Source organism: Hippoglossus stenolepis, chromosome 2 (genome assembly GCF_022539355.2).
Source record: "Hippoglossus stenolepis isolate QCI-W04-F060 chromosome 2, HSTE1.2, whole genome shotgun sequence".
Classification (NCBI taxonomy): domain Eukaryota; kingdom Metazoa; phylum Chordata; class Actinopteri; order Pleuronectiformes; family Pleuronectidae; genus Hippoglossus; species Hippoglossus stenolepis.
Window position 1 is genome coordinate 4,990,481 of NC_061484.1, and position 26,881 is coordinate 5,017,361.

At 40.8% G+C, this 26,881-nt stretch overlaps 1 protein-coding gene across 2 annotated transcripts; it reads left to right on the forward strand.

Moving 5' to 3' along the window:
* The first annotated feature begins 4,866 nt into the window (after positions 1 to 4,866).
* On the forward strand, positions 4,867 to 26,784 carry LOC118121652 (high affinity choline transporter 1). 2 transcript variants are annotated; one of them, XM_035177676.2, is made up of 9 exons: positions 4,867 to 5,180; positions 12,301 to 12,509; positions 12,840 to 12,953; positions 14,215 to 14,370; positions 17,758 to 17,906; positions 19,439 to 19,582; positions 19,848 to 20,001; positions 20,185 to 20,402; positions 23,248 to 26,784. In XM_035177676.2, exons 2-9 carry the CDS (start codon positions 12,326 to 12,328, stop codon positions 23,788 to 23,790), a joined length of 1,662 nt encoding a protein of 553 aa, XP_035033567.1. In that variant the 5' UTR covers positions 4,867 to 5,180; positions 12,301 to 12,325; the 3' UTR covers positions 23,791 to 26,784. The 2 variants fall into 2 exon arrangements, with proteins under 2 accessions (XP_035033567.1, XP_035033574.1); XM_035177683.2 differs by lacking the exon at positions 4,867 to 5,180 and adding an exon at positions 11,036 to 11,736.
* The last annotated feature ends 97 nt before the right edge of the window (positions 26,785 to 26,881 follow it).

Sequence of the window (26,881 nt, forward strand, 5' to 3'; positions counted from 1 at the left end):
AGCATATACATCTCATTGATATTTAACATATGTTCCTATCAGTAGTTTATCTTTCTTTTCTGAAAAATCGTTTACGTCTGTGACAAGTGTTTGTGTTGGTGTGGTGCATTCACCCTCTTGATGTGTGAGGTGTTCCTCACGGTCTCGTTCTCTGTTCAAAGTTGCTGGTTCCTCCCTCTCCTCCATCCCCGCCTCGGTTCAATCAGCCTTGTAAAGTTGTTGTGTCTTCGGCAATTTTTTGCCCAATGTCCCCTCTCTCCACAGTGAAAACAAATGTCCCAATCATCATTCCACACGCGTCTCCCCTCCTTCCTTGAAATCCTCTTCTTTTGCATCCGCGGTGTACCTCTGAACATTGTCACTGAGCCTTTATGCAGATCAGTCTCTCTTTTCTTCTTCTTCTTCTTCATGTTTAATTATCTTCTTCGCATCAACGGCATGTGCTTTTATTAAGCTCTTCCCGAGTCCCACTTGATGCCTGTACGTTTTAACAGGCTGGCAACATCAGGTCACTTCAACCATCGCGATTTGGGCTGGATCCTGTCCCAGTCCACATTGCCCGCTTGTCTGGTGCGAGGGAAGAGAGGAGTTGCGGGTCTGGAACTTTATTAGGTGGAAAAGGTTGTTGTGGAGCCTGGGCTCCTGCCTGTGGAACAAACGCTTCTAGTGGAGCTTGGTGTTGTTCTGGTTGTCGTCTTCTCGGCGGGGAAGAGTCGAGGTCGGAAACCTACATTTTGAGACACTGAGACATTTGTGAGGTGTTATCTGTCCCTGCCAGTGTGTGTTTTCTGTCCCTTTGATGCAATTCTTCTAACCACATTCCACATACCTTCCTATCTGCCTGAAATGTAAGATTTTACTTTTCTGGCCTGACTTACTTTTTTCTTTCTCCTTTAGCTTCAGTCTCAGCTGTTTTAGCCTGTCTTATACTAAAACTTCCCCCAGTTGGAAACCCACATTCTTTCATTCACACTTGTATCAGACTTAGTGCTGTGTCACCATAGTTCCTCCACATAAAGTTCATATTAGGATTACTCCGATCAGTTCCATTATCCAAATCATCAAATTTTTCATTTACCTATGTAAAGACATTTTTTTATTTTAAGTATTAGTTACCTTAAGTCTTCAATCAATCTCCAAAACGCTATCGTAAGGAACAAAATAGGAAACTCAGTAATATTAATATCCTCAAAATATTGTAATATCCCCTATATAATATAACCAATAGTAATTTCCTTTTACTTACTTGGTCTTTGGTAATTTCTCAATTTTATCTATTTTTTTTAATTTTTTTTATTTAATACACATTCAAATATCCTGCCTTTATCTGAACATGAATCATAGTGCCTTAAAGAAGTTCTCTACAGTTCTCTGCACTTTTGGAGTCTTGTTTCAACAATGCAAATACAACTCAGTATTATGTCCTTTTCTGTGGTTGTGCTCTTAACAAACTCTTTTAAGGTACCTCGTCAGTCTACCTTCCAGGTTTCTTCTAAACCTTGGTTAAAAATTTACGGGGCTTTCAACCGTCTGGAGATCCAATCCCCTTAGACCAACTTCTTCGTAACACTATGTTTGCTGGTAAAAAATAATAAATAAAAATACACTTGAAATCTCAGATCCTCACCAGATAGATCGCAGCGCTGAGACAATCCGGGCTCGGGTCTCGGTCCCTGCATCTCACCCGTCCTAATGGGGAGGTTAAGGTCGGAAACTTTTTTCCCAAGAAGATCACTCAACCGTAGACACCGAGTCCAGATGCGTCCAGTCATGCGATCCCACTTCTGACACCAAATTGTGATGGAAATCTGGAAATACAAGAGGCTGGAAACACCAAAGTTATCTACGTGTATTTTAATAGGGGCTTTCTGCAGAAAGGATCAACACAGAGAGTCACAAGGATCTCAGAGTGAGGATGGAGAACAGTCAAATACAAGGATCTTATATAGGAGGACTAAGGCTGTCTCTCAGAACCAGTTCAGACTGGTTCTGTAGGCGCAGTTTGAGACAGGAATTAATGCACAGGAAACTGATTTGCATACATTTCCATTGGGTTCTTTGGACAGTCAATAAGTAATGGAAAGGTCAAACAGGTATATAGAAAGGTCATACAGGTTCCAGGTCATAAACATTTCAGGTCATGGAATCTTAGACAGGTATGCAAAAAGTTACTCTTCAACTATAAAATAGGTTTCAACCACACTTAGTTCATTTTTCCAATACATTTCCCTCCTGTTTGTCATTTATGACAATATAGGAGAATGCACTACTACAGTAAAACATCAAATACATAAATTCACAAGGATTCAAAATGCATCATCATCAATATTGTAGGGCAAAGCAAACTGCCATTGTTGTGTATACAGGTATATCGTCGCAGAAGGGAGTAAGGACTAATAAGAGCAGACTAAACAACCAATACAACAACATCACATTCTTCATCACTATCAAAAAGGGCTCTGGGGAGGGAACCAGTCAGGGAGGGGAAACACATCTCGGGGCTCATTAGCAAGGTCATCACGGGACAGTTGCATATATGCACCAACGTGGCCGGTCACCGTATCACCAACTCACCTATACATAAGGGCCTTCATGCATGTAAGGGTGCACGAACAAAAGCATAAAATAATGCCAAAGGTAAGTAGTACAGGAATTAACAGTTGAACTAGCATCGCACCCCAGGGTCCAAGTTTGTCAGCCAACCATTTGTTGAACGAAAATCCTGCAGAGTCAGAGGGGTTAAAGGCATCTCTAATCTTCTCTAGTGAATCTAGTGTTAGACGATTCAGCGGCTCTGGATATCCTACATGAGCTTCTCCTGCCAGCCCCTATAGGAATAACTCTAATGTCCAAATGAGCCCAAGTGAGGAAACATCAGGAGATTATCCAGAGGTTTCACAGCGAGTAATGGACGCAAACTGAAACAAAAAACTAAAAGAATATAAAGATCTCAAGATGAAGAACAGGTGCCTTTGGTGATAAGGGCCAATTCCATTTGATAAGTTTATTTCATCCACCCGTCAGAATTTCCTGATTTCTGAATTGCTGGTTGAACATAGGGCTGGGTTTTAGCATTTCAGTGGGTCGTGTCACATCCAGACAGACAGACAGACAGACAGACAGACAGACAGACAGACAGACAGACACGTTTTTACTTCAATCTGAGTAAGGACACTCATTGGCATAATACATTCCCTAGCCCCTTACCCTGACCTTAACCATCCAAACTAAATGCCTAACCTAATTATAACCCTAAAACCAAGTCTTAACCCTCAAATAGCCCATTGAAAAAGCGAGGACCCGCCAAAATGCTACACTTTCTGCTCTACTTTTTCCCTCCACTTGACCCAGACTGAAAACTTTATCTGACACGACTCATTGCTCCTCTCTATCTCTCACCTACCTGCTGTGTTTCACAGTGACTGTACAGCCAGGGTGGGAGATGCCACCAGGGTCCTTTTTATACACAGTACATGGAGAAAACCCTCCTCCAGGCAGTCACTTTTCTTTCACTTTTATGAGTGTGTGCTCAAGTGTAAGTATAGCCGCACTTACCCTGGACTTCTACAAAGCCTTGCTTGTTCTGTCCATATGGTTTAGTGTAGCATTTAGTAAATCACATGGGATGAGTGACACAGAAAATAAAAGGGGCTGCAGCAAAGAAACAAGCTGGAGAGCTAGTTAAAAGAACCCGAAAAATTTTAAGTTCTGGGATCATGTTTGTGGAGGAGCTCCCATCTCATCATAGAATATAATAATATAATTTTGAACTTAAGTGTGTTTAATGCACACAGATCAGAGTGTGTATAAAGGGGTCTTTGTATGCTCCAGTTGAAGCCAAATGGAAAAATATTTTCATACATTTTTTACATATTTTCATACTAGTGAGGAAAGAAAAACCCATTCAACAAACTTGACATACAGTATGTGTGAATTCTTACCTTGTTCTAAAGGTCAACAAGTATATACAGTGAAGACCAGTAGTATAACCATCTGCATGTAGTAGATCATGAGATCAAAACCCTTGTATCCTGTCTACGGATGGTAAAAAAACAAAGAAAAAAAATCAACTCCTGACCAGATCTTCATCCGTGAGGAAAACAAATCGTCATAATTGAACACCACAGCAAATTTTGAAACCCAACCACATAATGCAATAATTCTGCTGCAGAGATTCAGGCCCGGATCTCGACTGCTCAGTTTGGGGGCGGGCAATCAGACATTTGGGGTGGGTACCCTTTCACAAGGTAGACTTAATTTTGAGCGTTTTTCCAAGTTTTAAAGAAGATAGAAAATTCAACAAAGCTGTGGTATAATAATAATAATAATAATAATAATAATAAATAATAATAATAATAATAATAATATATGTGCAATCCATTGCATTACTGCACACATAATTATTATAATAATCATCATTCTTTCAATTAGAGAGATGACTATCAGGAAAATATCATAGCCTAATGTAGACTTTACAAATAGTTAACTATATAGCGCTATCTGACCAAGTACGTTAACTTTATACGGAGTGAGCTGCAATTAAACACAACGATGAAGATTGGTGTCATTAATTTAAAATATGCAAACAGTTTCTGTATTTTTGTTTTTAGAGAGCACTTGAAGGAAGCGCCGAAAACTAAACTCGTGTGTGCGTGCCCCTCAGTCAAAGTCATGCTCGTGTGGACCTGAAGCAGCTCAACCGGGGACTGCTCTGCCCCGCCCTCCTACGCCCCGACGCACGTATTGGCTGCAGGCCAGGGGGGAACCAAGGCAGCCACCCAATCAGGTTGAAGTAGCGGCAGCGTCCCTCTGCTTCTGTCGCCTTTGTGACCCCGCCCATCGCGCGAGCTATAAACTTGATGCGAAGTGTCGATTCCAGAGAGTTCCGTACTCACTCCCTCCACCACCACCCCTCACGATCTCTCAGCATCAGCTCTGACGACTCTTTCACTTTGTTTGACAAAAGTTCTCAAGCAGACTCTTTTGGGAATCAGACAGTGAAGGACAGCTACTGTTTGTGTGTGTTGCCTCCATCTGTCTGGCAGACGCGCCCTCACTGCCTCAGCACTGTGGATGAGTGGATCTTTCGCCACCTGGACTGAATCTATCAGCTGTCACAGTAGCTTCTGTTTCCTCTGCACGTCAGCGTCACATCACTTGACACGTACCGTCGACCCCAGGTATGTGTTCCATCATCCCCTCACGGTGTTTAGCCAATCTCTTTTGCCCGTTGAAAGTTTTATTTTTTATTTTTGTCTATGTACATTATTTTGTTGTTTCTTTCAGTTCTTTTCTGTGAGACAGCTGTTTGCGCTCGGTCCATTTGGGACACTGGGCGTCTGTCACAGTTATAGCACCGAGGGGCTCAGCTGCAGAGATAAATTGGCTCTTGTGGTTTGTCTTCTGTGACTACAACTAATCCATCCCTCTCTCTGTTTCCTATCACTTGTTTTGATCAGCTGTAAATTTCCACTGCACCTCGTCTGAAAACAGAGGCTGAAACCACCACGTATGTGTATCAGACTAAAGACAATATAATTAAACCAATGAAAAGATATTCTTTTCAGTATTTGAATATTTATTTAAGGCATTTAAAAAAAAAAAAAAAAAATTCTTAAAAAGGAAGAAATATTTATTTTATTGACTCCATATTTTCAGAGTGCCTGTATGTGCAGGACGAAGAGAGATTGTTTTCATTTATTTCAGTAAGAAATCCTCAAGTTTGTATTTATTTTCTTAATTTCTTAATTTACTTGTTAACATGCTTTACAAGCAGCACATTGGTGAACTGACAAAGTGACTGGCTCTCTTCAAAAGACTTTAGAGATTAGCTTCCATTTGTCCCCAAACTGATTGTATAGACTTCAGCCGGACATTAATTGTTCCCTGCTTAAGCTTTTGATGAAATCACCTGTTTGTACCATCAGTGAATTAGCAACTTGTCACAGACGGTGAACGTGTGTTCATCTTTTGTGTAAAGGTTGTCCTCTGTGTCTCTGTCTTTAAAAGCAGATATCAAGATAACATATACTCAATATAACCTTGTGGCCTCGTGGTTTTAGTTTAAATTGTGCAGAGATTGTTTTGAATGTTAGATTTCTTTGTATATTTAGTAGTTTGATACCTTCATACCTTGGTTCTTGCTCTGCTTGTGAGCTGTGATGGATGAGAGATGATCTGTTCCACAGAACTGATCCCTGAGGTGATGTGGGACATAAAAGTGACATTTTTCATATTAAGATTCAGAGGAGAGCTACTACAGAGAAAATAAGAGGTAGCAGGCATTTTTAAGGATCTCGCTGTTGGTCATCTCACTCTCTTCCTTTCCCTTTCTGTGAAAGATGACACGCTTGTGTCTGGACCGTGGCAAGGTCATATTTCATTGGCTCTCAGCATCGACCTGAAGTTTCATGTGTGAACGTGCACGAAGGCACACACGTGTGCTGGCTGGTTGTGAAAGCTGCCATCTTTGTTCATTGTCAATGTCAATTGTAGCAGACAATTATGTCCGCATAATTCCACATAACTACAGGGGGGGAAGATGGTGATGACGCATGTGGCAAACTCTCGGTTGGAACAAGAGTCGTTCTGAACGGAAAAGTACTGAGAGGAACAGGAGGTGTGTGAGGACAGGTATTCCTAGAAACAGTGTAGCTGCGCACATTCCAAGACACACGTTATTTAGACAGGAAAGAAGTCCAACGACACTCTCTCACAGAGGTTAACAATCCTCCGCCTGCTTTCTCTCACAGAGCCAAACGTCACATTCAACCTGTTGCGCACAGCCTCCAGATGTCATTAGGCCATGTCAAACCTGCAGTATATCCTTGTACAGCAGAGGTTGAGGATACCTGTCTTCTTCCAAAACCCCAGTGCCTTGAAGGTGACATTTTGTTCACAATCCTAAATCTATATCTTTCTTTAATGCATGATTTTAGAGGTTTACAGCAGCGATTTCTGATCGGATGAGAAAGATTAAGGACACAATAGTGAGTTTGAAACTCTTGTGACAATGAAGAGTGAATCATCTGCAAAGTTCAAATGCAATTTTTAACTCACAGCAAAACACAAAAGGATCAATAAACTTCCAAAGTCCTACTTGAATAGAAACAGGATCTTCTTCGTGACTGCTGGTAAATGTTTGCTTTGGCTAATTAACGAACGTTTGTTTGAGGCCCTATACTGTACATGTGGATCCACCATAGGAACGTCCAGAATGATCAAATTATGAACCCTTTTTTCACCCTAGTTGCCAACAGTCTAAAGGAACCTCAACAAACTTGCTTGAGTGTCATTGGTACCCTTGAGTGGCACCATGCTGTCTATTACTAACTGTGCAAGGCAGATACATTGCATTACATTGATTATTTTAATGATTAAATCCATGATTCAGTAAACTAATTATAGGATTATACCACCACACCCTGACAGCATCAGTGCCAGTACAGTTTCTTTATACAGTCATTGCTGTCAATGCTTTTTGCCTTGAGAGTTTTCTCAGAAGCATTATTGTTCCTTTGGTTTTCACCACAAAAAAACCCCCCTGATAATTCATCTTCACAGTGAAATCAGAAGAACATGTTTTCTATGCTTTTATAAAAATGATTGTCAGCAGACTTTATTGCCTTAAGAAATAACTCATTGTGAAAATTACCAATGCCTTAAAAGAAGTGGCACAGGTCTCAAAGTAAAAATAACCATTCAGATATATATAGAAAAGTGGGTCCTACCCCTTTTGAAAGTTCCATCTCTAAATGTGCCTGCATTGTGTTGACGATTGAGTTGTGTAACAAGAGTTATGGAAAGATACCAGGTGCTGAGTAAGAAAGCTGCGGAAGTGACATGTACACACACCCACACACACATACAGAGCAGCTTGTGAGGGAGCTCCCAGCCACTCACAGAATATTTAAAGAAGGTGGGGCAAATAATTTGCATAACATTAAGAGCGTAGGAGAAAGAAAACAAATCTTAATTTATTCATACTTACGACCTTGCTCGGTGCATTCTGTCAGTATTCAATTCATTTTATTTGTATAGCACCAAATCACAACATACATTTTCTCAAGTTAAGGGATAATGCATGTATGTGTGTTTAATATAATAAGTTCGAGACTTACTATTATAGAGAGAAACACTCGGGGACAGCAGAGAATAAAACTCTTAACTGGTAACTGTTTCTATACTCAATTGATAGAAATGAATGATTCCCATTCGCAAATTCTTATGAACGGAGGATTAAGGCTAGCCTTCATGGCTAAAAATGTTAACACGATAAAAATGTTTATATAATGATAATTTTCACCAGATATGTCTAAACATTATTTCTTTCAGCTGTCAAGACTCAGAGTTGTGGCTTAGTCAAAGTTGAAGACACCAGACAATTAATTGTGGTTTTAAACTGGGAATCAAATAACAAACACTTGGTGAACAGCAAAACATTTTACTAGTCTTCAGGGAGATCATTGAGAATTGATTATGGTCATGCCTCCCACCATGCTTGCACAATCCATAAGCATTATAAATCAAAAATTGTATGATATTGCTGTTTAGGACATTTTTATTTTGCCATATATTATTGTTTTATCACCCAGCTTGATGAAGGTACATTTCACCTCAGTAGTGAAACTTTATTTGCCAATATTTGATATTTGGCATGAAGTTGACTTTCTATGAGATTAGTAACAATAAGCATTTGTGAATCCTGCATCTGGCTTCCAAAAGGGAGGGCCAGGGGCTTTAAGGTCTGAGACTTAATTACATTCATATGTTACCTGACATGAATTATTCTGACCAAATCAGTGAATGTCAATACATTAGCCAACCTGTTTGGATTGTCTTTAAAGGAAAACATCATTATTGACTCTATAGTTGTGCTCCATTGCAACGAGAGTTTGTTGCCAGGTTAGAAGTTGCCTACGGCATACATAAGTTAAAAATTAGCTTGGCATCCTTTTCAGCCAGACATGCTCTTGATTCAACTCTCACTGAATCCAGACATTGAATAACTGCAAAAAATATGGCAAAGTAAATGAAGTGTGACCGGATCAGTTTAAGTATCTGAAATATGCGTTTCCCCTGTTTTGCATTTGGACCAGAGTCGGTAACATGAGCACATCCTGCCTCACAGGAAAGGCAGATTAGCCACATTCACCAACAAGGTCCTTATGGACATCAAACGCATCGCACTGAAAGAAGAGGGCCAAGTGTGTGTAGTGAGGGAGGGGGCGTATAAGGGAGTTTTTTCAACTCCAAAATAGGTCAACAAGCGTGCACATCTCTATAGAGGGACCCCAGATCTCTCTCTGCTCTGAACTCTAAACTAGTCTAGGCCGTGCTAACCCTGCGTAAAAGCTTAAGAAAGGCTGATACAAACTGAAACTCACTAATATTATAAAGCTCCACCAATCAACATTGTACCATACCAATAAATCAACTGACCTCATATGCTATTAATGTCAAATGGGTCGCTCCAGTAAGAAAGCCGGAGCCTCTTTTAGTTCTGGCTTTTCGGTACATTTACTTTACATTTTAGAGTCACTGCTTTTGCTTGCCTCATTTCCTGCAGCGACTGGTAGTTGTATGAAGCCAAATACCTAAGAACTCACTGAATCCCATCACCTATAGTATCAAAGACAAAGTTAGCCACTAGCTGAAGGAGGAATCAAGCTATATTGAATATGAAACGGTCACTAGGAGCAGTGAATACACGTGATTGACCAAACGTTATTGGTCGGAGCTGTCAAGCTTCACCTCGTTTTTATAGCAGCTATCTAGAAATATTAGCCCTTGAACACGCATCAGTGTGATAAGAACTACGCTAAAATGACAAAAACTATCTTTGTGAAACAATTATTTGACGTGTTTTTTGGAAGCAGTATAGGTCATAAATCCTGCCTCCTCCATGTTATGTGGATTGTACATGGACCCAATTAGAAAGTCGGCCACCAGGTGGCGATTGAGACCCTTTGGCGTCACCTATGGGTGGCAGTCATGTAGTCCATCTTCATATACAGCCTGATAAGAGTGTGTTGGAGATCTTCCACTACCAGGTGTATGAAACATTTATAAGTGTAGCTTTAAAGTCACATCAACACATACATGTCTTTCAACATGTAACAATAAAGGTTTGTAGGTTTTATCCATAAATGTGTCAGTTATGTAAGAAATTCATGGCACTGGTACAAGGCTTCCTCACGATTCCTTCCCCAATGTTCTTTTGTTTTACAAGCAGCAAAATACCAGCAGCCTACAGGGAAATCTGCCACCTCTGCGGTTGCATGAAGCCCCGTTAAAAAGTTTTACAAGCCCTTGGAAAGATTGCAAACATTCTCTCAGATGTTAATGCTGTTGATTTTAGTGGTGGCTAGCACCAATTACTAGAGCAATTACTTGGCTAAGCATTGTTGAGGTCTCAGACTCCATACTTGTTTGTTTGCAGCTGAGCTGCTTGTACTGCCAGACCAACTGAGAATCAAGTTTTTTTTTTTTTACAACTTTGAATACTGCTTGAGAAGAATGTTGTTTGTTTTAGTTTTTTATAATAATGCTTTGAAGCCATAGTGTTCACATTGACTAAAATAATGCTGTATATTTATTGGATTCATACTTGATGTTTTGTGTTTCCCTTGTAACTCATTGTACTGAGGTAAGAAGTTCACAATGTAGCTCGGAATGTCTGTTTACAAAATATATAGTTTCGAAAATGACACTATATTTCTATGTATTTTTTTTCTTTTTTATCTTTGATGATATGGGTTTGAGCTGTGTAATGTCTGGTACGTATGGGCTGTAACAGTGTGCGCAAACACATACATAGCTGTTATGAGCCACGTCAGTGAGCTTCTCAGGCTTTTGTTGATTTTGGCACAGAACCAACTCCTCCAGCCCCCCAGTCCCTTACCCATTCCTTCCATACACACACACACACACACACACACACACACACACACACACACACACACACACACACACACACACACACACACACACACACACACACACACACACACACACACACACACACACACACACACACACACACACACACACACACACACACACACACACACACACACACTTACCTCCTACTGGTATTTTCTTCGCTCCTTTCTTTTCACAAGCATATCCTTCTTCTCCTTTCTCTATTCTTCCATGTGGATATACATGCCTTCATTCTTTCTCGAGTTTTATGATTGGAGCCAAAGCTTTCTGTATACCAGATGTGTTTCACCCTGTTGGGAGGGAGCCATGTCTTGTTTTTTTCGCCATGAAAAGAATGGCTGTGTTTTATTACAAATACATTTGTCTTTAATAAAGGAAAGGGTTCTCTAAGAAACTGCCTTACTGTGATATTTATCAAAGTGGTCCTTCAACTTTCCTACCTTGCATTAACACAGTTGATGGGGTGTACTTGATATAAGCCATGTTGATGTGCAGAGAAGCAGGGGCAAGTAGGTGCAAACCAGCACCTAAAGTTTAACGCTTTTTTTATAGGTGCAAAGACTTTTCTCATATATTAATCCTTTTTTAAGAAACCATCTGCTCATCACACAGTTACAGTATCAAAACACACACACACACACACACACACACACACACACACACGTACACACTAACTTGGCTCTGAGTTGTGTTTACTTCCCAATGTATGGGGTCGAAACTCGTCCCGCCCAACCACTGAAGACGGGGGACAACATCTGTCCGCCATCTTTGTCAGTGCTGCCAAGTATTATGGTGAGACCCCTTTTGCTCTCCGTATCTTCATCCCTCCCTTCCCTTGCCTTCTGTTTTCTCCTCCTCCACTCCACCTTTCTCCACCCCATCACTCCGTCTGCCAAGCAAGTAGAGTCAGGTCATCCGAGATGCTGCCGCTCCTGTCTTTTTTGCTCCCACTGCAACCTTTTTATTCATTCTTTCTTTGAGACGACATCTTTTTACCTTGCTCACCTTACTCTCTTCAGTCATTTGAATAAAGCCTACTGTTTCTGTTCATTGTTGTTTATCATTTGTGCTTAATAGCTTTCTGCACATGATGAATGTACCTTTTTGTTTGTCAGAATCATCTTAGATGACATCTGAATATTTGCAGACTTGCCTCCCCCACCCTCCTGTCCTGCAGTCCTACAAATATTTTAACACACATAGTAAATGTGAATATGTGATTTTTGTTTGTGCATTTTGTATTATTTGCTTTAATGATTTAAACAATCATTGCAAGCTGTATTGTTATATGATCTTTTGTATTTTGTAGCCACTCAAATCTTCATGTTTGTCCCTTTCTGTCTCTCTATCCAACAGAGAACGCACACAGCAGTAGTTCCGGATGGCTCTCAATGTGCCCGGCCTGGCGGTGATGGCAGTGTTCTACCTTTTGATCTTGGGCACGGGCATCTGGGCGTCCCTGCGTTCCAAAAAGGAGGAGAAGAATTTCAAGGGAGACGGCATGGAGATGACGCTATTGGCCGGGCGTAACATCAACTTGCTCGTCGGCATCTTCACTCTTACAGGTAAAGCAAAGAGAGCTCGGGACAGACAGAGGTGCAATAGATGTCACGCATATATTATACATTTACAACATTGATGAGAAAAGACAGTGTCTAACATAAATGGAGAGGTGTATCAAGTATTTATACAAAAGAAAATGTCTGACAGATAAAGTGACAGCTGTAATGGTAGTGTATGAGTAGGCATATTGCATACATGAAATTTACGATTGAATAAACAAAGTATCAAGTGATAACAGTCGTCTTAAATTGCTGTCGGTTATGTGTAAAATGATGGTAATGCACACACTGTATGTCATGTTTCTCCTATAACGTGTGTTTGTTTCTCGGCAGCTACGTGGGTGGGTGGAGGCTTCATCCTTGGTATAGCTGAGGCAACATACAACCCAACACTGGGCGCAGTGTGGGCCCTCATGCCTGTGCCCTATGTACTGACCTTCTTCTTAGGTGAGTGGCACAATTGATCCTCAAGCCAATAAAACCCTGAACCATAAACCTGGCCCTGACCTCCCCTTTCACCCTCTTCTTGTTGTTTTTTACGAATCATGTCAGCTGATTGAAGTCTGCGGTCAAATTTAATTGGATACAACTTTGTGAGTGAAACTGATCTAAGAGTCCATGTTATTCACGCACTGCAGTATCACAGATTTAAATAGACACAAAAGTAGGTATGTACTTTATGCAGCCTAACGTAGTCTTGTTACACATGACCTAAGGTCGTGCATGCAAGGTCTGAAATGAGTACCTGCAGTAAATGCCAGTGGTACTAGTGGTTGGGAAAGTAAACTGCGATAAACGCTGATAACATGTGAATACTGCCATTTGAATTGGTCTGTCTTCTATCCCATCTTCTTCACATCTCTGACTTGAAGATTATGTGGTCAGGTTTGGAAGAGGGAAGGTTATCGTCATTATTGTTTCCTTTGTTTAACCCTCAGCAGCTATTAAAAGTCCTGTGGGATGAAAAAACAATGTATTTTACAGTATAAGTATATGCAGTAATTGTAAAGGATATTTACTTTAAATGGGTATACCAGCTAGTTTTAGATAACAATAAAATAAAGTTTCCTAAAGCCTGTACACACAGATTATTAGGTGTGATATCAAACTGAACTGATTCCGTCTCTCAAGTGTTGTTGGCCACCAACGCTGCTCCCATACCCCCAACCCCCCACAGACTCCACACTCCAATAAAAGTGTCGCTCACTTTAAAAATAGGACCATGAGAAATAATGTTGAGGCAACAGGTGCAAAGAGACTTGGATTTCCTGCTCCTGATTTCACCAAACTGACAAACTCAGTTATTCGTCTGTAAACATTTGAAACAAGTGAAATGATCACTTCCTTGGCCTTATTGTCACAATAGCTTGTATGTGTGTGTTTGTGTGTGTGTGTGGGGGAGGGGGGGATTATGGGAAATGGAAACCCCAAAGTCCCTGATCAGGAAATCTAACATTCCGCTTCTGTTGTTGTCCATTGTTGACCAAGTGGACCCTAGAGTTCAGCTGAAGTTGTTTATTGAGTTATCTGGAGGGAACATTTGTTTCTCTTATTGTTCATACGCACTTGTACTTTGACTCTCGCGCTCACCCTCTTCCTCTTCTTCCTCTCGCTCTCATTCAGTGTTTTTAAAAGGGCTGCCATGTTTTGAGCCTGATTGCCTCATCGAGAGAGTCTCTGACTTTATATTTCTGATTTAATCACACAGGTGGCTTTTTCTTTGCCAAGCCCATGAGAGAGAACAAGTATGTGACAATGATGGACCCCTTCCAGCAGAAGTATGGGAATGTCCTGAGCGTTCTGCTAATCTTTCCCGCACTAGTGGCTGATGTCCTGTGGGTGGCACGCACACTCGTCAGCCTGGGTAAGTTAGCTCAAACTCTGTCTGTCAGTATATCGTATGCACATACCTACTTAAGCAATCATGCAGGCACCAACAGATCTAGGTACACAATGTGCACAAAATAAATAAACCACTAACCATCAAGACTTGAGCTGCATTGGTGCTTGATGGACTGTGACGTCAGAACGACACCTTTAAATAATAATAGTTGTGCACACATGGCACACTCATCAGCTTGGGTGAGTTAGCTCACTCTGTAAAACTGTCTGGCACTGAATCGTTTACACACATGTACTTGTGCAATCACGCAGGCCCCCCACAGGTCTAGTTACACAATGTGCACAAACACTTTAAAGCACAATAAGTGGGTGCAGCTTAGTGAACAGTCACTTAACTTAATAACAAAAACTGAACAGTTCAGAAAAAAAGAGAGCTGTATGATGCCGGGCAGAAAGAAAATACTGGATTTAGTCTTAAATGTCTGATGGAACCAAGCTCCGGGTGGAAAAGCAGTAATTACTGCAATATATTTGCCACACACACGTTACATGACAACGCTGTGGATGCTCGTTCTTGCTGAGATGAAATCAAATCAAATCACAAATATTGATCCTCAGCTTTATAAGCTCAATGAGGGTCAGTCACTAAAATAACTGACTGACTATTATTTCGTGGACTAGGGGACTTAAGATTTAAGTGTCTCCTCGTGATGCGATCCACCTGTGCTGTTCTATAAAAGTTACTACATGTGTTTTCCCTATTCACTCTCTAATCTCTGTGTGTGTGTGTGTGTGTGTGTGTGTGTGTGTGTGTGTGTGTGTGTGTGTGTGTGTGTGTGTGTGTGTGTGTGTGTGTGTGTGTGTGTGTGTGTGTGTGTGTGTGTGTGTGTGTGTGTGTGTGTGTGTGTGTGTGTGTGTGTGTGTGTGTGTGTGTGTGTGTGTGTGTGTGTGTGTGGCAGAGAAAATTTGTGTGTACAAAATGTTTTTTAGAGTGTGTGTTTTTAACGTTGTTTTCTTTTCCAGTGTTATTTGAAAAAGGGGGTTAAAGATCGAGCAGCCTGTTGATTGTGAAAGGTGATCAATAATAGATTGTTGTGTCATTACAAACTTCTTTCCATTGTTTGTTCCAAGATTCTCAATGACTGACGAGGGCTTCATGCTTCCACTATAGTTTTAATCAGTCAAAGTTTTAAAGAGGGGAGCTGTGAAATCCATTGACCGTGTCTGAGTCACTGTGTTGACACACCACAAAAGGACTGGTAGAGAGGCAGGAATGTTCCTGGGACGTTTTTATCCAAACCTGTTAAACTAATATAGAAACAGGGTTACCCTCACTCATCAGTAAAACCTCCTGACGTTGTTTCTTGGACAGTTATGGATACATGACTGATGTGTGCGTGGCATCACACGCACACACAAAAACACTTGACACTCCATAGCGAGTGCACTGAGCATTTGACCCGCAGGGGCGTTGTTGCTGGGAGACTGCGTGTGCGTGTGCGTGTGTGTGGTGCGTGTGCGTGTGGTGTCTGTGCGTGCATGCGGGTCAGTGCCAGTGCCAGAGAGGATTTAACTTTTAAAACACACACCCCCTCCATGCGCCATAGTGATGTATTAACAACACAATCATGGTCAAATTTCTGCCAGGAAGAAATTAGGTACAGGACCGAAAGGTTGCAATGGGAGTGCGTCTGTATGTGTGTGTCTCTGTGTCTCTGTGTCTCTATGTGCACACCCCAGGCATGAGTTTTGGGTGGGACAAGGAGCTAAAAACAACACAGGGTCTATTCAGGCAGCTCTTTGCCTCTGTCAATCCTTGGTGCTGCCCATTAAGCCCCAGAGCCCCCTGAATTCTTCTACTCCTAAATTTAGCACAGAGGGGTACAGCATAGCTCAGCACAGAACAGATAAGAGAATCTAGAGCTATGGAAAACAGACCACCCAGATATTATTAACAATACATGCCTTGTCATAAAGTAAATTACTGGACAAACAACAACAAAAAGCAACTGTTTGATCTGGATGTGTGTCTACACATATCTAGATCAAGTTTAGATCTGGTTGAGATGGATTTCAGTTCACACATGGCATCAGAAAGCATGTGACCACATGTGGTTCAGATTTTACTCCTCTGAAAACCTGTCGGCTCATAAAAACTGGAAAATGCACAGAATAACTCCAGATCCAAAAGAAAACTGAGGGTTATCTAAAAAATGTTTAATGAGTTGCAGTAACTTGCCTTGGTGGCATAAGTGGTTGGTCATACAAAGTTAACACTGTGCATCGTCATTGTGGTCTCAGTAAAAAGGTGTGTGTTTAGGTTCATTCACATTTGTATTTAGAGCTCACGTGACCAGATGCGTTTCAGTGCCAAGTGAGAACAGTTTACTATCTGTAGTATCTTTTTGTTTTAAGGGTAATGAAGAAATTATTATCTCTTTTAGATAATCAAGCAGAATTAATAAAAAAAACAGATCATATTTTTTAAAAGTGTCACTGAGCCAAAGGTCAAACTGAAAAGGTCATGCATATATCATCAAGATGATGCAAAGCTATAGTGGGTGAGACAGACAGCAGTGGTGGGGTGGTTTAGAGGGTGGCGGGGTCCGCAGGGAGATAACAGGTCAGCAGGGGTGGTGAGTGGCGAGCGATGGTGCCGATCTGACACTTCTCTGTTTAAGGGCATTGTTGTGGTGTGGCTGCAGGCTGCGGCTGGGGGGACCCTGGCAATGTGGCAGAAGAGACGGTGAAGGTAGTGACGTTTTGCTTGCCTTGTTTGAGTAACAAGATATTTTTTTGATTAACTTGTTTACATTTACCAATAGTTACATTTCTTGCACTTGAAGACACTTCTCTGTACATTGATCTTCAGTTTTCTTACTTTAATCAACATCTGTCACTATTTAAAGTGAGATACTACACCTAAGTGTGTGAACAAGGAATATTTTGGAGTCACAATCAATAGGCTGCTTCTATTATGTTTCTGTATGGTTGTGTTGCCTGGTTACTTTATCTAAGCAATCTGATGCTTTGCCACACATGTTTGAGTGTAACTTTACTCATAACTCAGACTTCTAGAAATGTAAGGTTTTGCTATTTGTTGGTAAAAGTTTGTTTGTCAATGCTTTTTTTTTTGGAAAATACAACATTAAGGCAACAAGACAATGTCATTGCATAGCTTCTTAAATCCTAAGTCAAAGTACATAAGAGTGGATGCATGTATATTAGTGTGTTTGTGTGTGAGAGAAAAGACTTAAAAGCAGAAGTGAGACTGAGAACCTAATGAAACACTTAAAGAAAATATTATGTAAGAAGTTGCATGAATCTGTTGCTACCATCATCTGTACATCACAAGAGTTGCTGGCTCTGTCAGTCCTCCTGCACTCACCACGCTGTTGTGTTGTTCCAGGGGGAACTATGAGCGTGATCCTGGATCTGTCCTACGTCTACTCCATCGTCATCTCCTCAGTGGTGGCCATAATCTACACTCTGCTGGGGGGGCTCTACTCTGTGGCTTACACAGACGTTATCCAGCTCATCCTCATCTTTTTCAGCCTGGTGCGTAAACACTAAGAATCCCAATAATTTTTTGAATAAGGAATTTGATATCGATGTTGTAGACTTACCACAAGCTACGAGACTGTGAATATAACACTATTGTGTTATATTCTCCTGAAGAAGCCATAAGTCCATATGATATCAACTGCATTTTAAGAGTAACATGTTTTAGTCAAAATGTCAAGGAGAAGGACCACACTACCCACAATCCTCAGGAATAATTGCAACATCTCTGATTGGTGGAGCAATTACTACAGAACAGACATGATTTCACTTTCTAGCAAGCTGCGTTTTTTAGAGATGAGTAGAGAAAGTCCAAAGGTTTTAAAATCACAGTATAGTGTTAGCTCGGGGCCGGCTAGAAAGTTCTGTACCATGTCACTGACAACACTAAAGTTAAACAACTATACACTGTATGAAACGTTACATACGTACACACAAGACACAAACTACAATGTATTGCAACACTATCTACCTACTAATTCCACAAATGTCTGTCTGTATGTGGAACCTGTATCTCTTGAACCTATAATCTTATCAACTTCACACTTGGCATGTCTTTTATAAATAGCCAGAGAAAGCCCAGTTTCAATTTTTGCATGACTTGGACACGAGATAAGTGAAACAACAATAAAAAATGGGATGAACAGACCTCCGGTGCACTGTAGCTGTCAGTGGGGGCGGGTCAGTGTGCCTTCTGTCTATGGACCGAGTTGAATCTTATTCTATGTCCTTAGATTAACTACAGCATCGATTGGCATCTGGCAGCCTGCGCTAATATTATCCATATTTTTTGGTATTGCCCATAAATACAATTATTTTGAAATAAAAAAAGGGGAGGATATCTATATTACTCTAAAAGGGATCAACCATTTGAACACAGGTCTTTTGCTGCTAGGCGTGTGTGTGTGCGTGTCCTTGTACAGCTATCTTTGTGCGGACCAGTTTGAGCTTACAACCTACGGAGTGAGGACATTTTGGGAAAGTGAGGACCTAACAGACTATTTAGGGGTTAAGACTTGGTTTTAGGGTTAGGGTAAGAGTTAGGTTAAGGGTTAGGGTTAGGCATTTTTGGATGGTTAGGGTAAGGGGCTACAGAATGCATTGTGTCAATGAGTGGCCTCAATAAGGTGTGTGTGTGTGTGTGTGTGTGTGTGTGTGTGTGTGTGTGTGTGTGTGTGTGTGTGTGTGTGTGTGTGTGTGTGTGTGTGTGTGTGTGTGTGTGTGTGTGTGTGTGTGTGTGTGTGTGTGTGTGTGTGTATTTTTTCTCTTTTATTTTGATTGTTTTTTTCTTCATGTTTGTAAATTTTTCTGTTTGTTTTGTACGAATGTATGTGTATATGTATGGAATTATGGACAGATGAGATGTATGTACATTTAACCACAGTGAGACATAGTTTTGTATAGCCTCTTACAAACAGGAGCTTCAACTCTAGCTCTACTTTCAGATTCCTAATTCCCAGTGTCTGACTGAAAACACCCCCCTTGGACCCATAATCAGATTAGTTGTGTCCTTGTGTTTGTGTATACAGTGGGTGTGTGTTCCTTTCCTGTTGACCAACCCTCACTCTCTGGACATCTCACTGACGGCCTACAACCAGACATTCCAGGCTCCCTGGGTCGGAACGGTGAAGCTCGACGAGGCCGGAAAGTGGTTTGACGACTTCATGCTGCTGGTGAGTGGAGTGTGAGACAATATATACATCTACAGACAGCTCTGGATGTTTTCTGATACACAGCTCATGCAGCATTTACATAACTCCTGCCATCACAGCAGTTAAAATAAATTGAAAGCAGCGGTAAAATTAAATCGTCTTATTTCATTAGATGAGCTATTTGCCAAGCATACAACAGCAAGTCATGGGAGGATTGTTCCCCTTGTCCTGCAATGCTTCACAAACTAATTCCTGTCATGTCTCAATTTCATGTTGTTTGTGCCAGGCTCTAGGGGGCTTGGCCTACCAGGCGTTCTACCAAAGAATCCTGTCAGCCTCATCTTACACCCAGGCTCAAGTGACCTGCTTTGCCTCCTCAGCCTTCTGCCTGGTGCTGGGTATCCCCTCTGTGCTGGTGGGAGCTGTGGCTGCATCTACAGGTACATATTAAACAAATTTGGGAAAAAACATTTTAGCTCAGTGTCTACATTGGCCTTACACCTTGAATAAAACTGAATAAAGCTCTATTGATCAGATTTAACCCCAGTTTCTTGTTTCATTTATTTATTCCCCCCCTTGCCCTTTGATTTTAATCCAAAGTAATCACCAATCCTTCCTTCCAGACTGGAACTCAACCAGCTATGGATTGCCCACCCCATATGAGCGTAACCAGGCAGGCTCTATCCTCCCTATCGCCCTGCAGTACCTCACGCCCACCTACATCTCTGTCATCGGCATTGGAGCTGTCGCTGCCGCTGTCATGTCCTCCATGGACTCAGCGCTTCTGTCCTCCGCCTCATTGTTGTCCTCAAATATTTACAAGAACATCCTCAGGAAGCAGGTGAGAATTTTGGAGAAAGATGTAAATTGTGCGTACAGTATGTCCTTGACCTAATCTGAAGTTTTAAATATTTACATAATTTCAATATGTAACCTTAACTTTATTCCAATTCCAGATTTTCTTTAAGAACTATAACTGACAGCATACATTTTTTTCAAACTTTTCTTTAATTGAAAATGTGTGTGTGTGTGTGTGTGTGTGTGTACATGCACATGCTTATCTCTGTCACTCTTCACTCACAAACAGACGATCACTTTTATATAGTTATTTATCGATGGTGTCGGGTCATGAATCCGGATCGTTCCAGTCACTATTCTGGCTGTGCCCGTTACATCGCGTCATGTCTTTTTTTTTTTCTCATAAACAAATGCAAAGTTAACTTCAGGACTGTTCAGGTCCTAATAACTTGTGACTAGTGTTGGTGTGGAGGGAGGACACTCAGACAGGAGACTCTGACATTGTATAAACCAACCGTTACTTCTGCTCTTATCTTAAATCGACAACAATCAACAAGCGACAAAGGAACATTTTTAGTCGCACTTGAAATATTTTTGCTTGCACTTGCTATCAAAGCGGGTGCACACTGGACCTCGGCCGTGTGCGGCGCATAACTGTAAATTTACCGGCACACAATCGGTTCACTGACACTGATCAGGCAAAAAATCGGCCAATGCTGGTCACTGGCCGATCAATTGGTGCATCCCTAAATCTGACAGACCTTGATGATCGATGATTCCTTCAGAACGAGATGGTTGGCATTTTTGCCTTTTTTTTAATATATATCTTGACAAATTAACAGGGTTGCTATGAAATTGTTCATGGTGCCCAGTGGAAGTATTCTAATGACTTTGGTTATGCTTTGACCCCTACTGGTTATGCCTTGTGTTGGAGGTCAAATTTTACACTTATAGTGGTGAAATATCTCAACCTCTACCAGGCAGACTGGCAGAACATCTTGTTCTGACATTAACTATTCTCAGACAATGGATCCCAATTATTTTTATTCCTGCACCAACATAAGGTAAAAATCCCTTTTACTTTTTAAACAAATTCTAGCAAAGCTAATAACCTTCTCATCAGCCTCAACTTTACTATACGTGTGAATTGCTAATTAGCATCTATTAGGATGCTAACATAAACATAACATTAGAACTGCTTAACACTTGGATGTTAGCTTTGTCATAGTATGGTGACATGCTAGTGTTGTCCTTTAGCTCAGAGTATAGCCTCACAGTTCTGCTAGCATAGTGGTAGCCCTATCACATACCTGGCACAAAGTAAAGCAAACAGTTGTGCCAAGGGGGATGCAAGTGTCTTTGCTATTTTCAGACCAACACAGTTGTCGTTTTCCCATACAGTGCCAATGTTTTTAAGTTGTGCCCATTTTAGCACCCATGGTTGGTCTTAAAATGATATCTGGTCAGGTGTATCCTTTGCACTTTGCTATCTTGAGGCAGCAGAAAGGGAGAGACCTACACTCCTGGTCAGTGACCTACACTCCTGGTCAGTGACCTACACTCCTGGTCAAAGGCACAGTTTTTCACTGTTATTTTAGGGGAGCATAATCAAGATAGTAATATATACAGTACCTATATAGGCAAGTGCACAGAGCACATTTACTCTTCTTGTTACAAAGTGGCAACCCACCGTGACATCACCCATTGGTTTTTGAAATTATAACTTTCTTGTTACAAAGTGGCAAAACATCTGTTTCCTGCACCCAGTTGATGAGTGTAGCTGTCAATCACACAGTATCGATGCCCCAATGCATATAGGGCTTCATCATCTATTTGAATCTTGGACCATAATTTATAAAATGAACATCATGCTGTATTGAATAAGGCTTGAAACTAGAGATTTAGACCATAAACTCAGTATGGAAATGTCAACTGACGTTCCAGTATAAATCAAGTGAGGAGGAGAGTCATAGACTTCTATAGAAACAGACTTTTCTTGCAACCAGTGGAGGCAATCTCTACTGGTCATTCAAGGGAAAAGAGGTTTCAGGCCTTTCTGCATTGGCTTCACTTTCCACACCTACGTCCATTTTTTTCTACAAATATACAATATCTGCCAATATAATAACAATTCGCCAAGGTGCAAGCACACCTGGCTTTTGAACTGAATGGGAGACTGCATTCTGAATGGTTTAGTGCACATGACATCACTCTATCTCACCAACTAGCCGTGCCTGGTTTTTACCTGTTTTATTGTAGTTTTGTATTTTGCATGCTGTTTTTAACTTCACATGTCTATAGCATCCTAATTTTTATATGCTCAAAGACACCGTAAGATTCAAGATTCAAAATTGCTGCAGTACCACTTTTGATAATATTACATTATGTCTCTTTTAGGGGTTTAAATCCATCACAATTTGCAGTATTACTTAAGGGAAAGTGAAATGCCTATAATGGCCATCAATGTAAAGAGTCTTGTGCGGGTCGCCACAATAAATTTACATTCCAGAGTCTGTATCTCTGATGATTATACTGTGCTCACAAGCTGGGGGTGACAAGAAAGTAGCTATTGACTTTAGAAAAATGTACATACTGTACACTGTGCACTCTGTTTCAGACTGAGAGTGTTATTTGCTGAGCAATATTTGAGTGGTATTTGCTCTCTTCAAACAATGATGTGTTTCATGATTTCGCCCCCGAGGAATGTTACATATAATGAGTCAATTCATTGCTGCTCTTTTACACTGCTGTAACTTATGGATACTGTCTTTGTAAGAGGATCTGTTTGCCAAGGAGGCCTTAAGTCCAGATGATCCTTAGATCTTTTACATTTTCTAACGAGGAGTAATGTGAACCGCAACTCATTGTCATTCTTTTCACTCCTTCAGGCTTCAGACCGTGAGATGCAGTGGGTGATCCGTATCTCAGTGGTGGTGGTGGGTATTGCTGGCACCTCGCTTACCTTCCTGGACAGCAGCGTCCTGGTCTTCTGGCTCGTGGGTGTGGACATGTCCTACACAATCATGTTCCCTCAGCTAGTCTGCATCCTCTTCTTCAAGGTTTCTAACGGTTATGGCGCCAGCGTGGGCTACATGATTGGAATAATCATGAGGCTCCTGAGTGGCGAGCCCCTCATCGGCCTGCCACCCGCAATCAAGTTCCCCGGCTGTCGGCTGGATGCCGAAGGAAAGTTAACCCAGTACTTTCCCTTCCGCACCACCATCATGATCATGTCACTTGTGTCCATTCTGCTGTTCTCCTGGTTGGCGTCCATCATTTTCAACAAGGACCTGCTTTCCGAGAAATGGGATTTGTTTAAGATCAAACGCAAGCAGAAACCTGTGACCATAGCCACAGACGACAAGAGGACCAACTCGGATAACGAAGAGGCCTCCACGGCAAAGCAGCTTCTGGACACCACCAGCTTCTAAGGAGGCTCACAAAAATGGAGGGAAGGTGGGCACTGGGTGGAGGCAGACATGTTTGTTTGTCTGGCAAGCAAGAGTTCACAGAGGGAACAATGGCAAAGACGGGACATTGAGTACAGACTCTTTACAGTATCACAGTGAATTTGTGACGATGACATATACATCAGTGGAGTGTGTGCTGAGCTCTCTGGTTCCTTACCTAATCCATTGTCTCATGGTCTTCTACACAGAATGCAGTCAAAACAGACACCCTGGGTAGGTTACACTCGCACACGAGCTATAACACAGAGCAAAGATTATAACATAGATAAAGGCCCAAATAAAATACCAGATCATCATACAATCCCTGTAATAGAAGCAGTCCACAAATTGAAACCAAAGGCAAATTCAACCATAAAACCATTTAAATGAATTTCCAAAAACAAGATTTTGAGTTAAATATTCACAATGATGCAACATATACCTCCCCATTCATTAGATATTCTTAAATAAAGATTGCACAACCACACTAATTGAGACCAGCCTAACACCAAGAAGGGCTCCTTTTTGACCGTGGTGGACTTGCTTTAAGGTCACCCGCACAAGAAATGGACTTCATGACTAAGAAATCAGTCCAGCACAATCATGATAAAATAGTTTACAGAGTAAAAATCTGTTTGCATCAGATTTTTCTTTCGCAAGAGAGAGTGAGTTAGACTCAAGTCACGTCTTCTCAGAAAAAAAGGAATTCAAGCCATCCTCTCCATCCTTTATTAAAGGAATCATTGATTAGCTTGACTCGGGTGTGGCTGGTAGGAGAAATGTCTCGTGATGACGCAATCATTGTTCTTGTGTACTTCTCTCTGTGTGATCCTCTGCAAATGATTTGACAAGCAAGACAGGGCTCTCTTTCAAACCAGAACAAAGAAATGCTCCTCAACGAACAAAGAATGAATCCATACTTGTATGCACTGTTCCATGACGCGTCTGAGAAGGATGTTTTCTTATTTTCTCTACTGGATCTTCTACCTTCAGCTGTACTACACAGCAACAGTAATTATTCTCAGCATATTGGTTAAAATAAGACCATTTTGACATTGACAATGTTACTCATATAAACAAAGTAGCATTGCTTCGTAACTGTGATTTTATTTCAAATGTAAATGTACTGGTCCCTGATCACCAAGCTATGTTTTTATCATAAATCTTTCCTTAGCAACAGCCCACTGTCCTGACAGTGCTTCTTGGATTTCACAAAAATGAATCTGAATAAATGGAAGGAGAGAGTAATCAGAGCAGATTCAACTATATTATATAAAAACTATATTTCCATGTACATTTTTTGCAGTGAAACCTTTACCTCCATCTTGCAAATACTGTTCAGTAAACACAAACATGTTAGAGACAGATTTGTTTCTACCGTACTGTGACAACATTTAAAACCACGGATGACTTCTGCCCCGTCAAACTGCTCTGAGTTGGGTTGCAGTACAATGGTGTTTGGCTTTATTGTGGAAGCAACAATAAAAATCACAAATGGTGACCAAAAGCTCACAGTCGGTTTGTTTGATGGGTTAGGTTTGTTCCAACTCCACCTATTACTATTTAATTTAACCCATTTTATTGTGAAAAAAACCCCCAGCAAGCCACACTCACTGTAAGCCCATTCCCCTCAGCTGCGTTTTACTCTCATGATAGAAAACTGAATGTGGAAAGTGAGTGTCAGACATCTTCCTCCTTGTTTTTTTCTAACCGTCAGTCAGTATGAGCCTTTCAGTTCAGTGTTTTTTTAATTGTATAGCTGCTGCTGTTGTTTTGTTGTTTTACTTGTATGCAAAGCTGTAGTTTAAAGTGAGATCAGTTTTTCCTCTGAAGCAGTTTCTAATCATTTGAAATCAAGTTTCACAAGTTCAAATTTTAACCCTCTTTTGATGATTGGACATTTATTAGAGAACTGACTATTTAATTCGTCAGTGTGGTTTTTAATGTTAAATGTTTTGTTGTCCTGAGCTTCGATAGAAGTGAAATTTCTACTAATGAGTGACTGCCACAAAGCCGTCCTCTTATCATACTGTTACATTTTGAATATCACTGGAAACTGGTTTCACTCCACTGTCAACACTTATTTGCTGCACATCGTAACATGTTCAGTCACTGCTCAAATACCTCATGGAACGGTTGGCTTGTATACAAACTTCAACCTATGATTCTGACGTCTACAGTATCCTAAGCATATCATATGAATGTAATTTTTCAAAGAATAATGGCTGAGGACAAACTGTCTGAAAACATGACGCATGCAGAACACAACACATGCATCTTTTTATACGTGTGATTGTGATTTCTACCTGTATTATATTCTTGTACAGTCTGATCATGATTTGTTTATTTACACTTTTTATCAAAGTTGATTGCTATGCATTAAGTAGACGAGAAACATAAATGTATTTTATCTCGAGTAACCAACATAAAGTTTTAACTTCAGTTCAAAGTATTTTTACCTCCACCTGTCATCTGTGTCAGCGCAAATTCTAACAGGAAAAAACCTGTTGCATGCCTGTGAGTCTAAGGAAGAAGTGAATTAGAATGAACACCCCTTATAGGATAATGTGTCAAGACATGATTTGATGGAGGAAAGTAAGCCGTCCACAATATAGTGATAGATGGCCACGCCTTAATAGTGGAGCATACGTATGTTATCTGAGCGTTTTATTAATCTTTGAGCAGAATTGATTGTTTTTCCCATGTTAAGCTAGTCAAAGGACATCTATAAAAGTACTGGACAGTTCTGTTAGTTTTATAATATGAGGTAAGTAGTGAGTTCTACATTGTATTTTCCCCTTATATGGATTTGGTTTTATACTTTTATGCATGTTGTTTGTCATTAACAGTGTTGTTTGTATACTGAACTTTTGTGAAGGCTGTTTCCTCTTGCCACTTGGTAAGGTCCTACTTTGTAATCAATGTCAATCCCCATGGGGTGATGTTCTCTCGGAATAAAAGCTGAAATCAAGCGACCATTCCTTCGTCTCATTGAGTCACGCAACACACATGAGCATTTCCAGTAATTGTTTTTCTGATATTTGAAGATTTCCAAATTGCGTACACTGTATAG

What these genes read in the sequence shown, in the direction of transcription:
- LOC118121652 (XM_035177676.2), top strand. Translation starts at nt 12,326, where the DNA reads ATGGCTCTCAATGTGCCCGGCCTGGCGGTGATGGCAGTGTTCTACCTT. An exon ending in CGGCATCTTCACTCTTACAG is followed by an intron (nt 12,510 to 12,839) that starts GTAAAGCAAAGA and finishes GTTTCTCGGCAG; the next exon opens with CTACGTGGGTGGGTGGAGGC. An exon ending in TTGACGACTTCATGCTGCTG is followed by an intron (nt 19,583 to 19,847) that starts GTGAGTGGAGTG and finishes TGTTTGTGCCAG; the next exon opens with GCTCTAGGGGGCTTGGCCTA.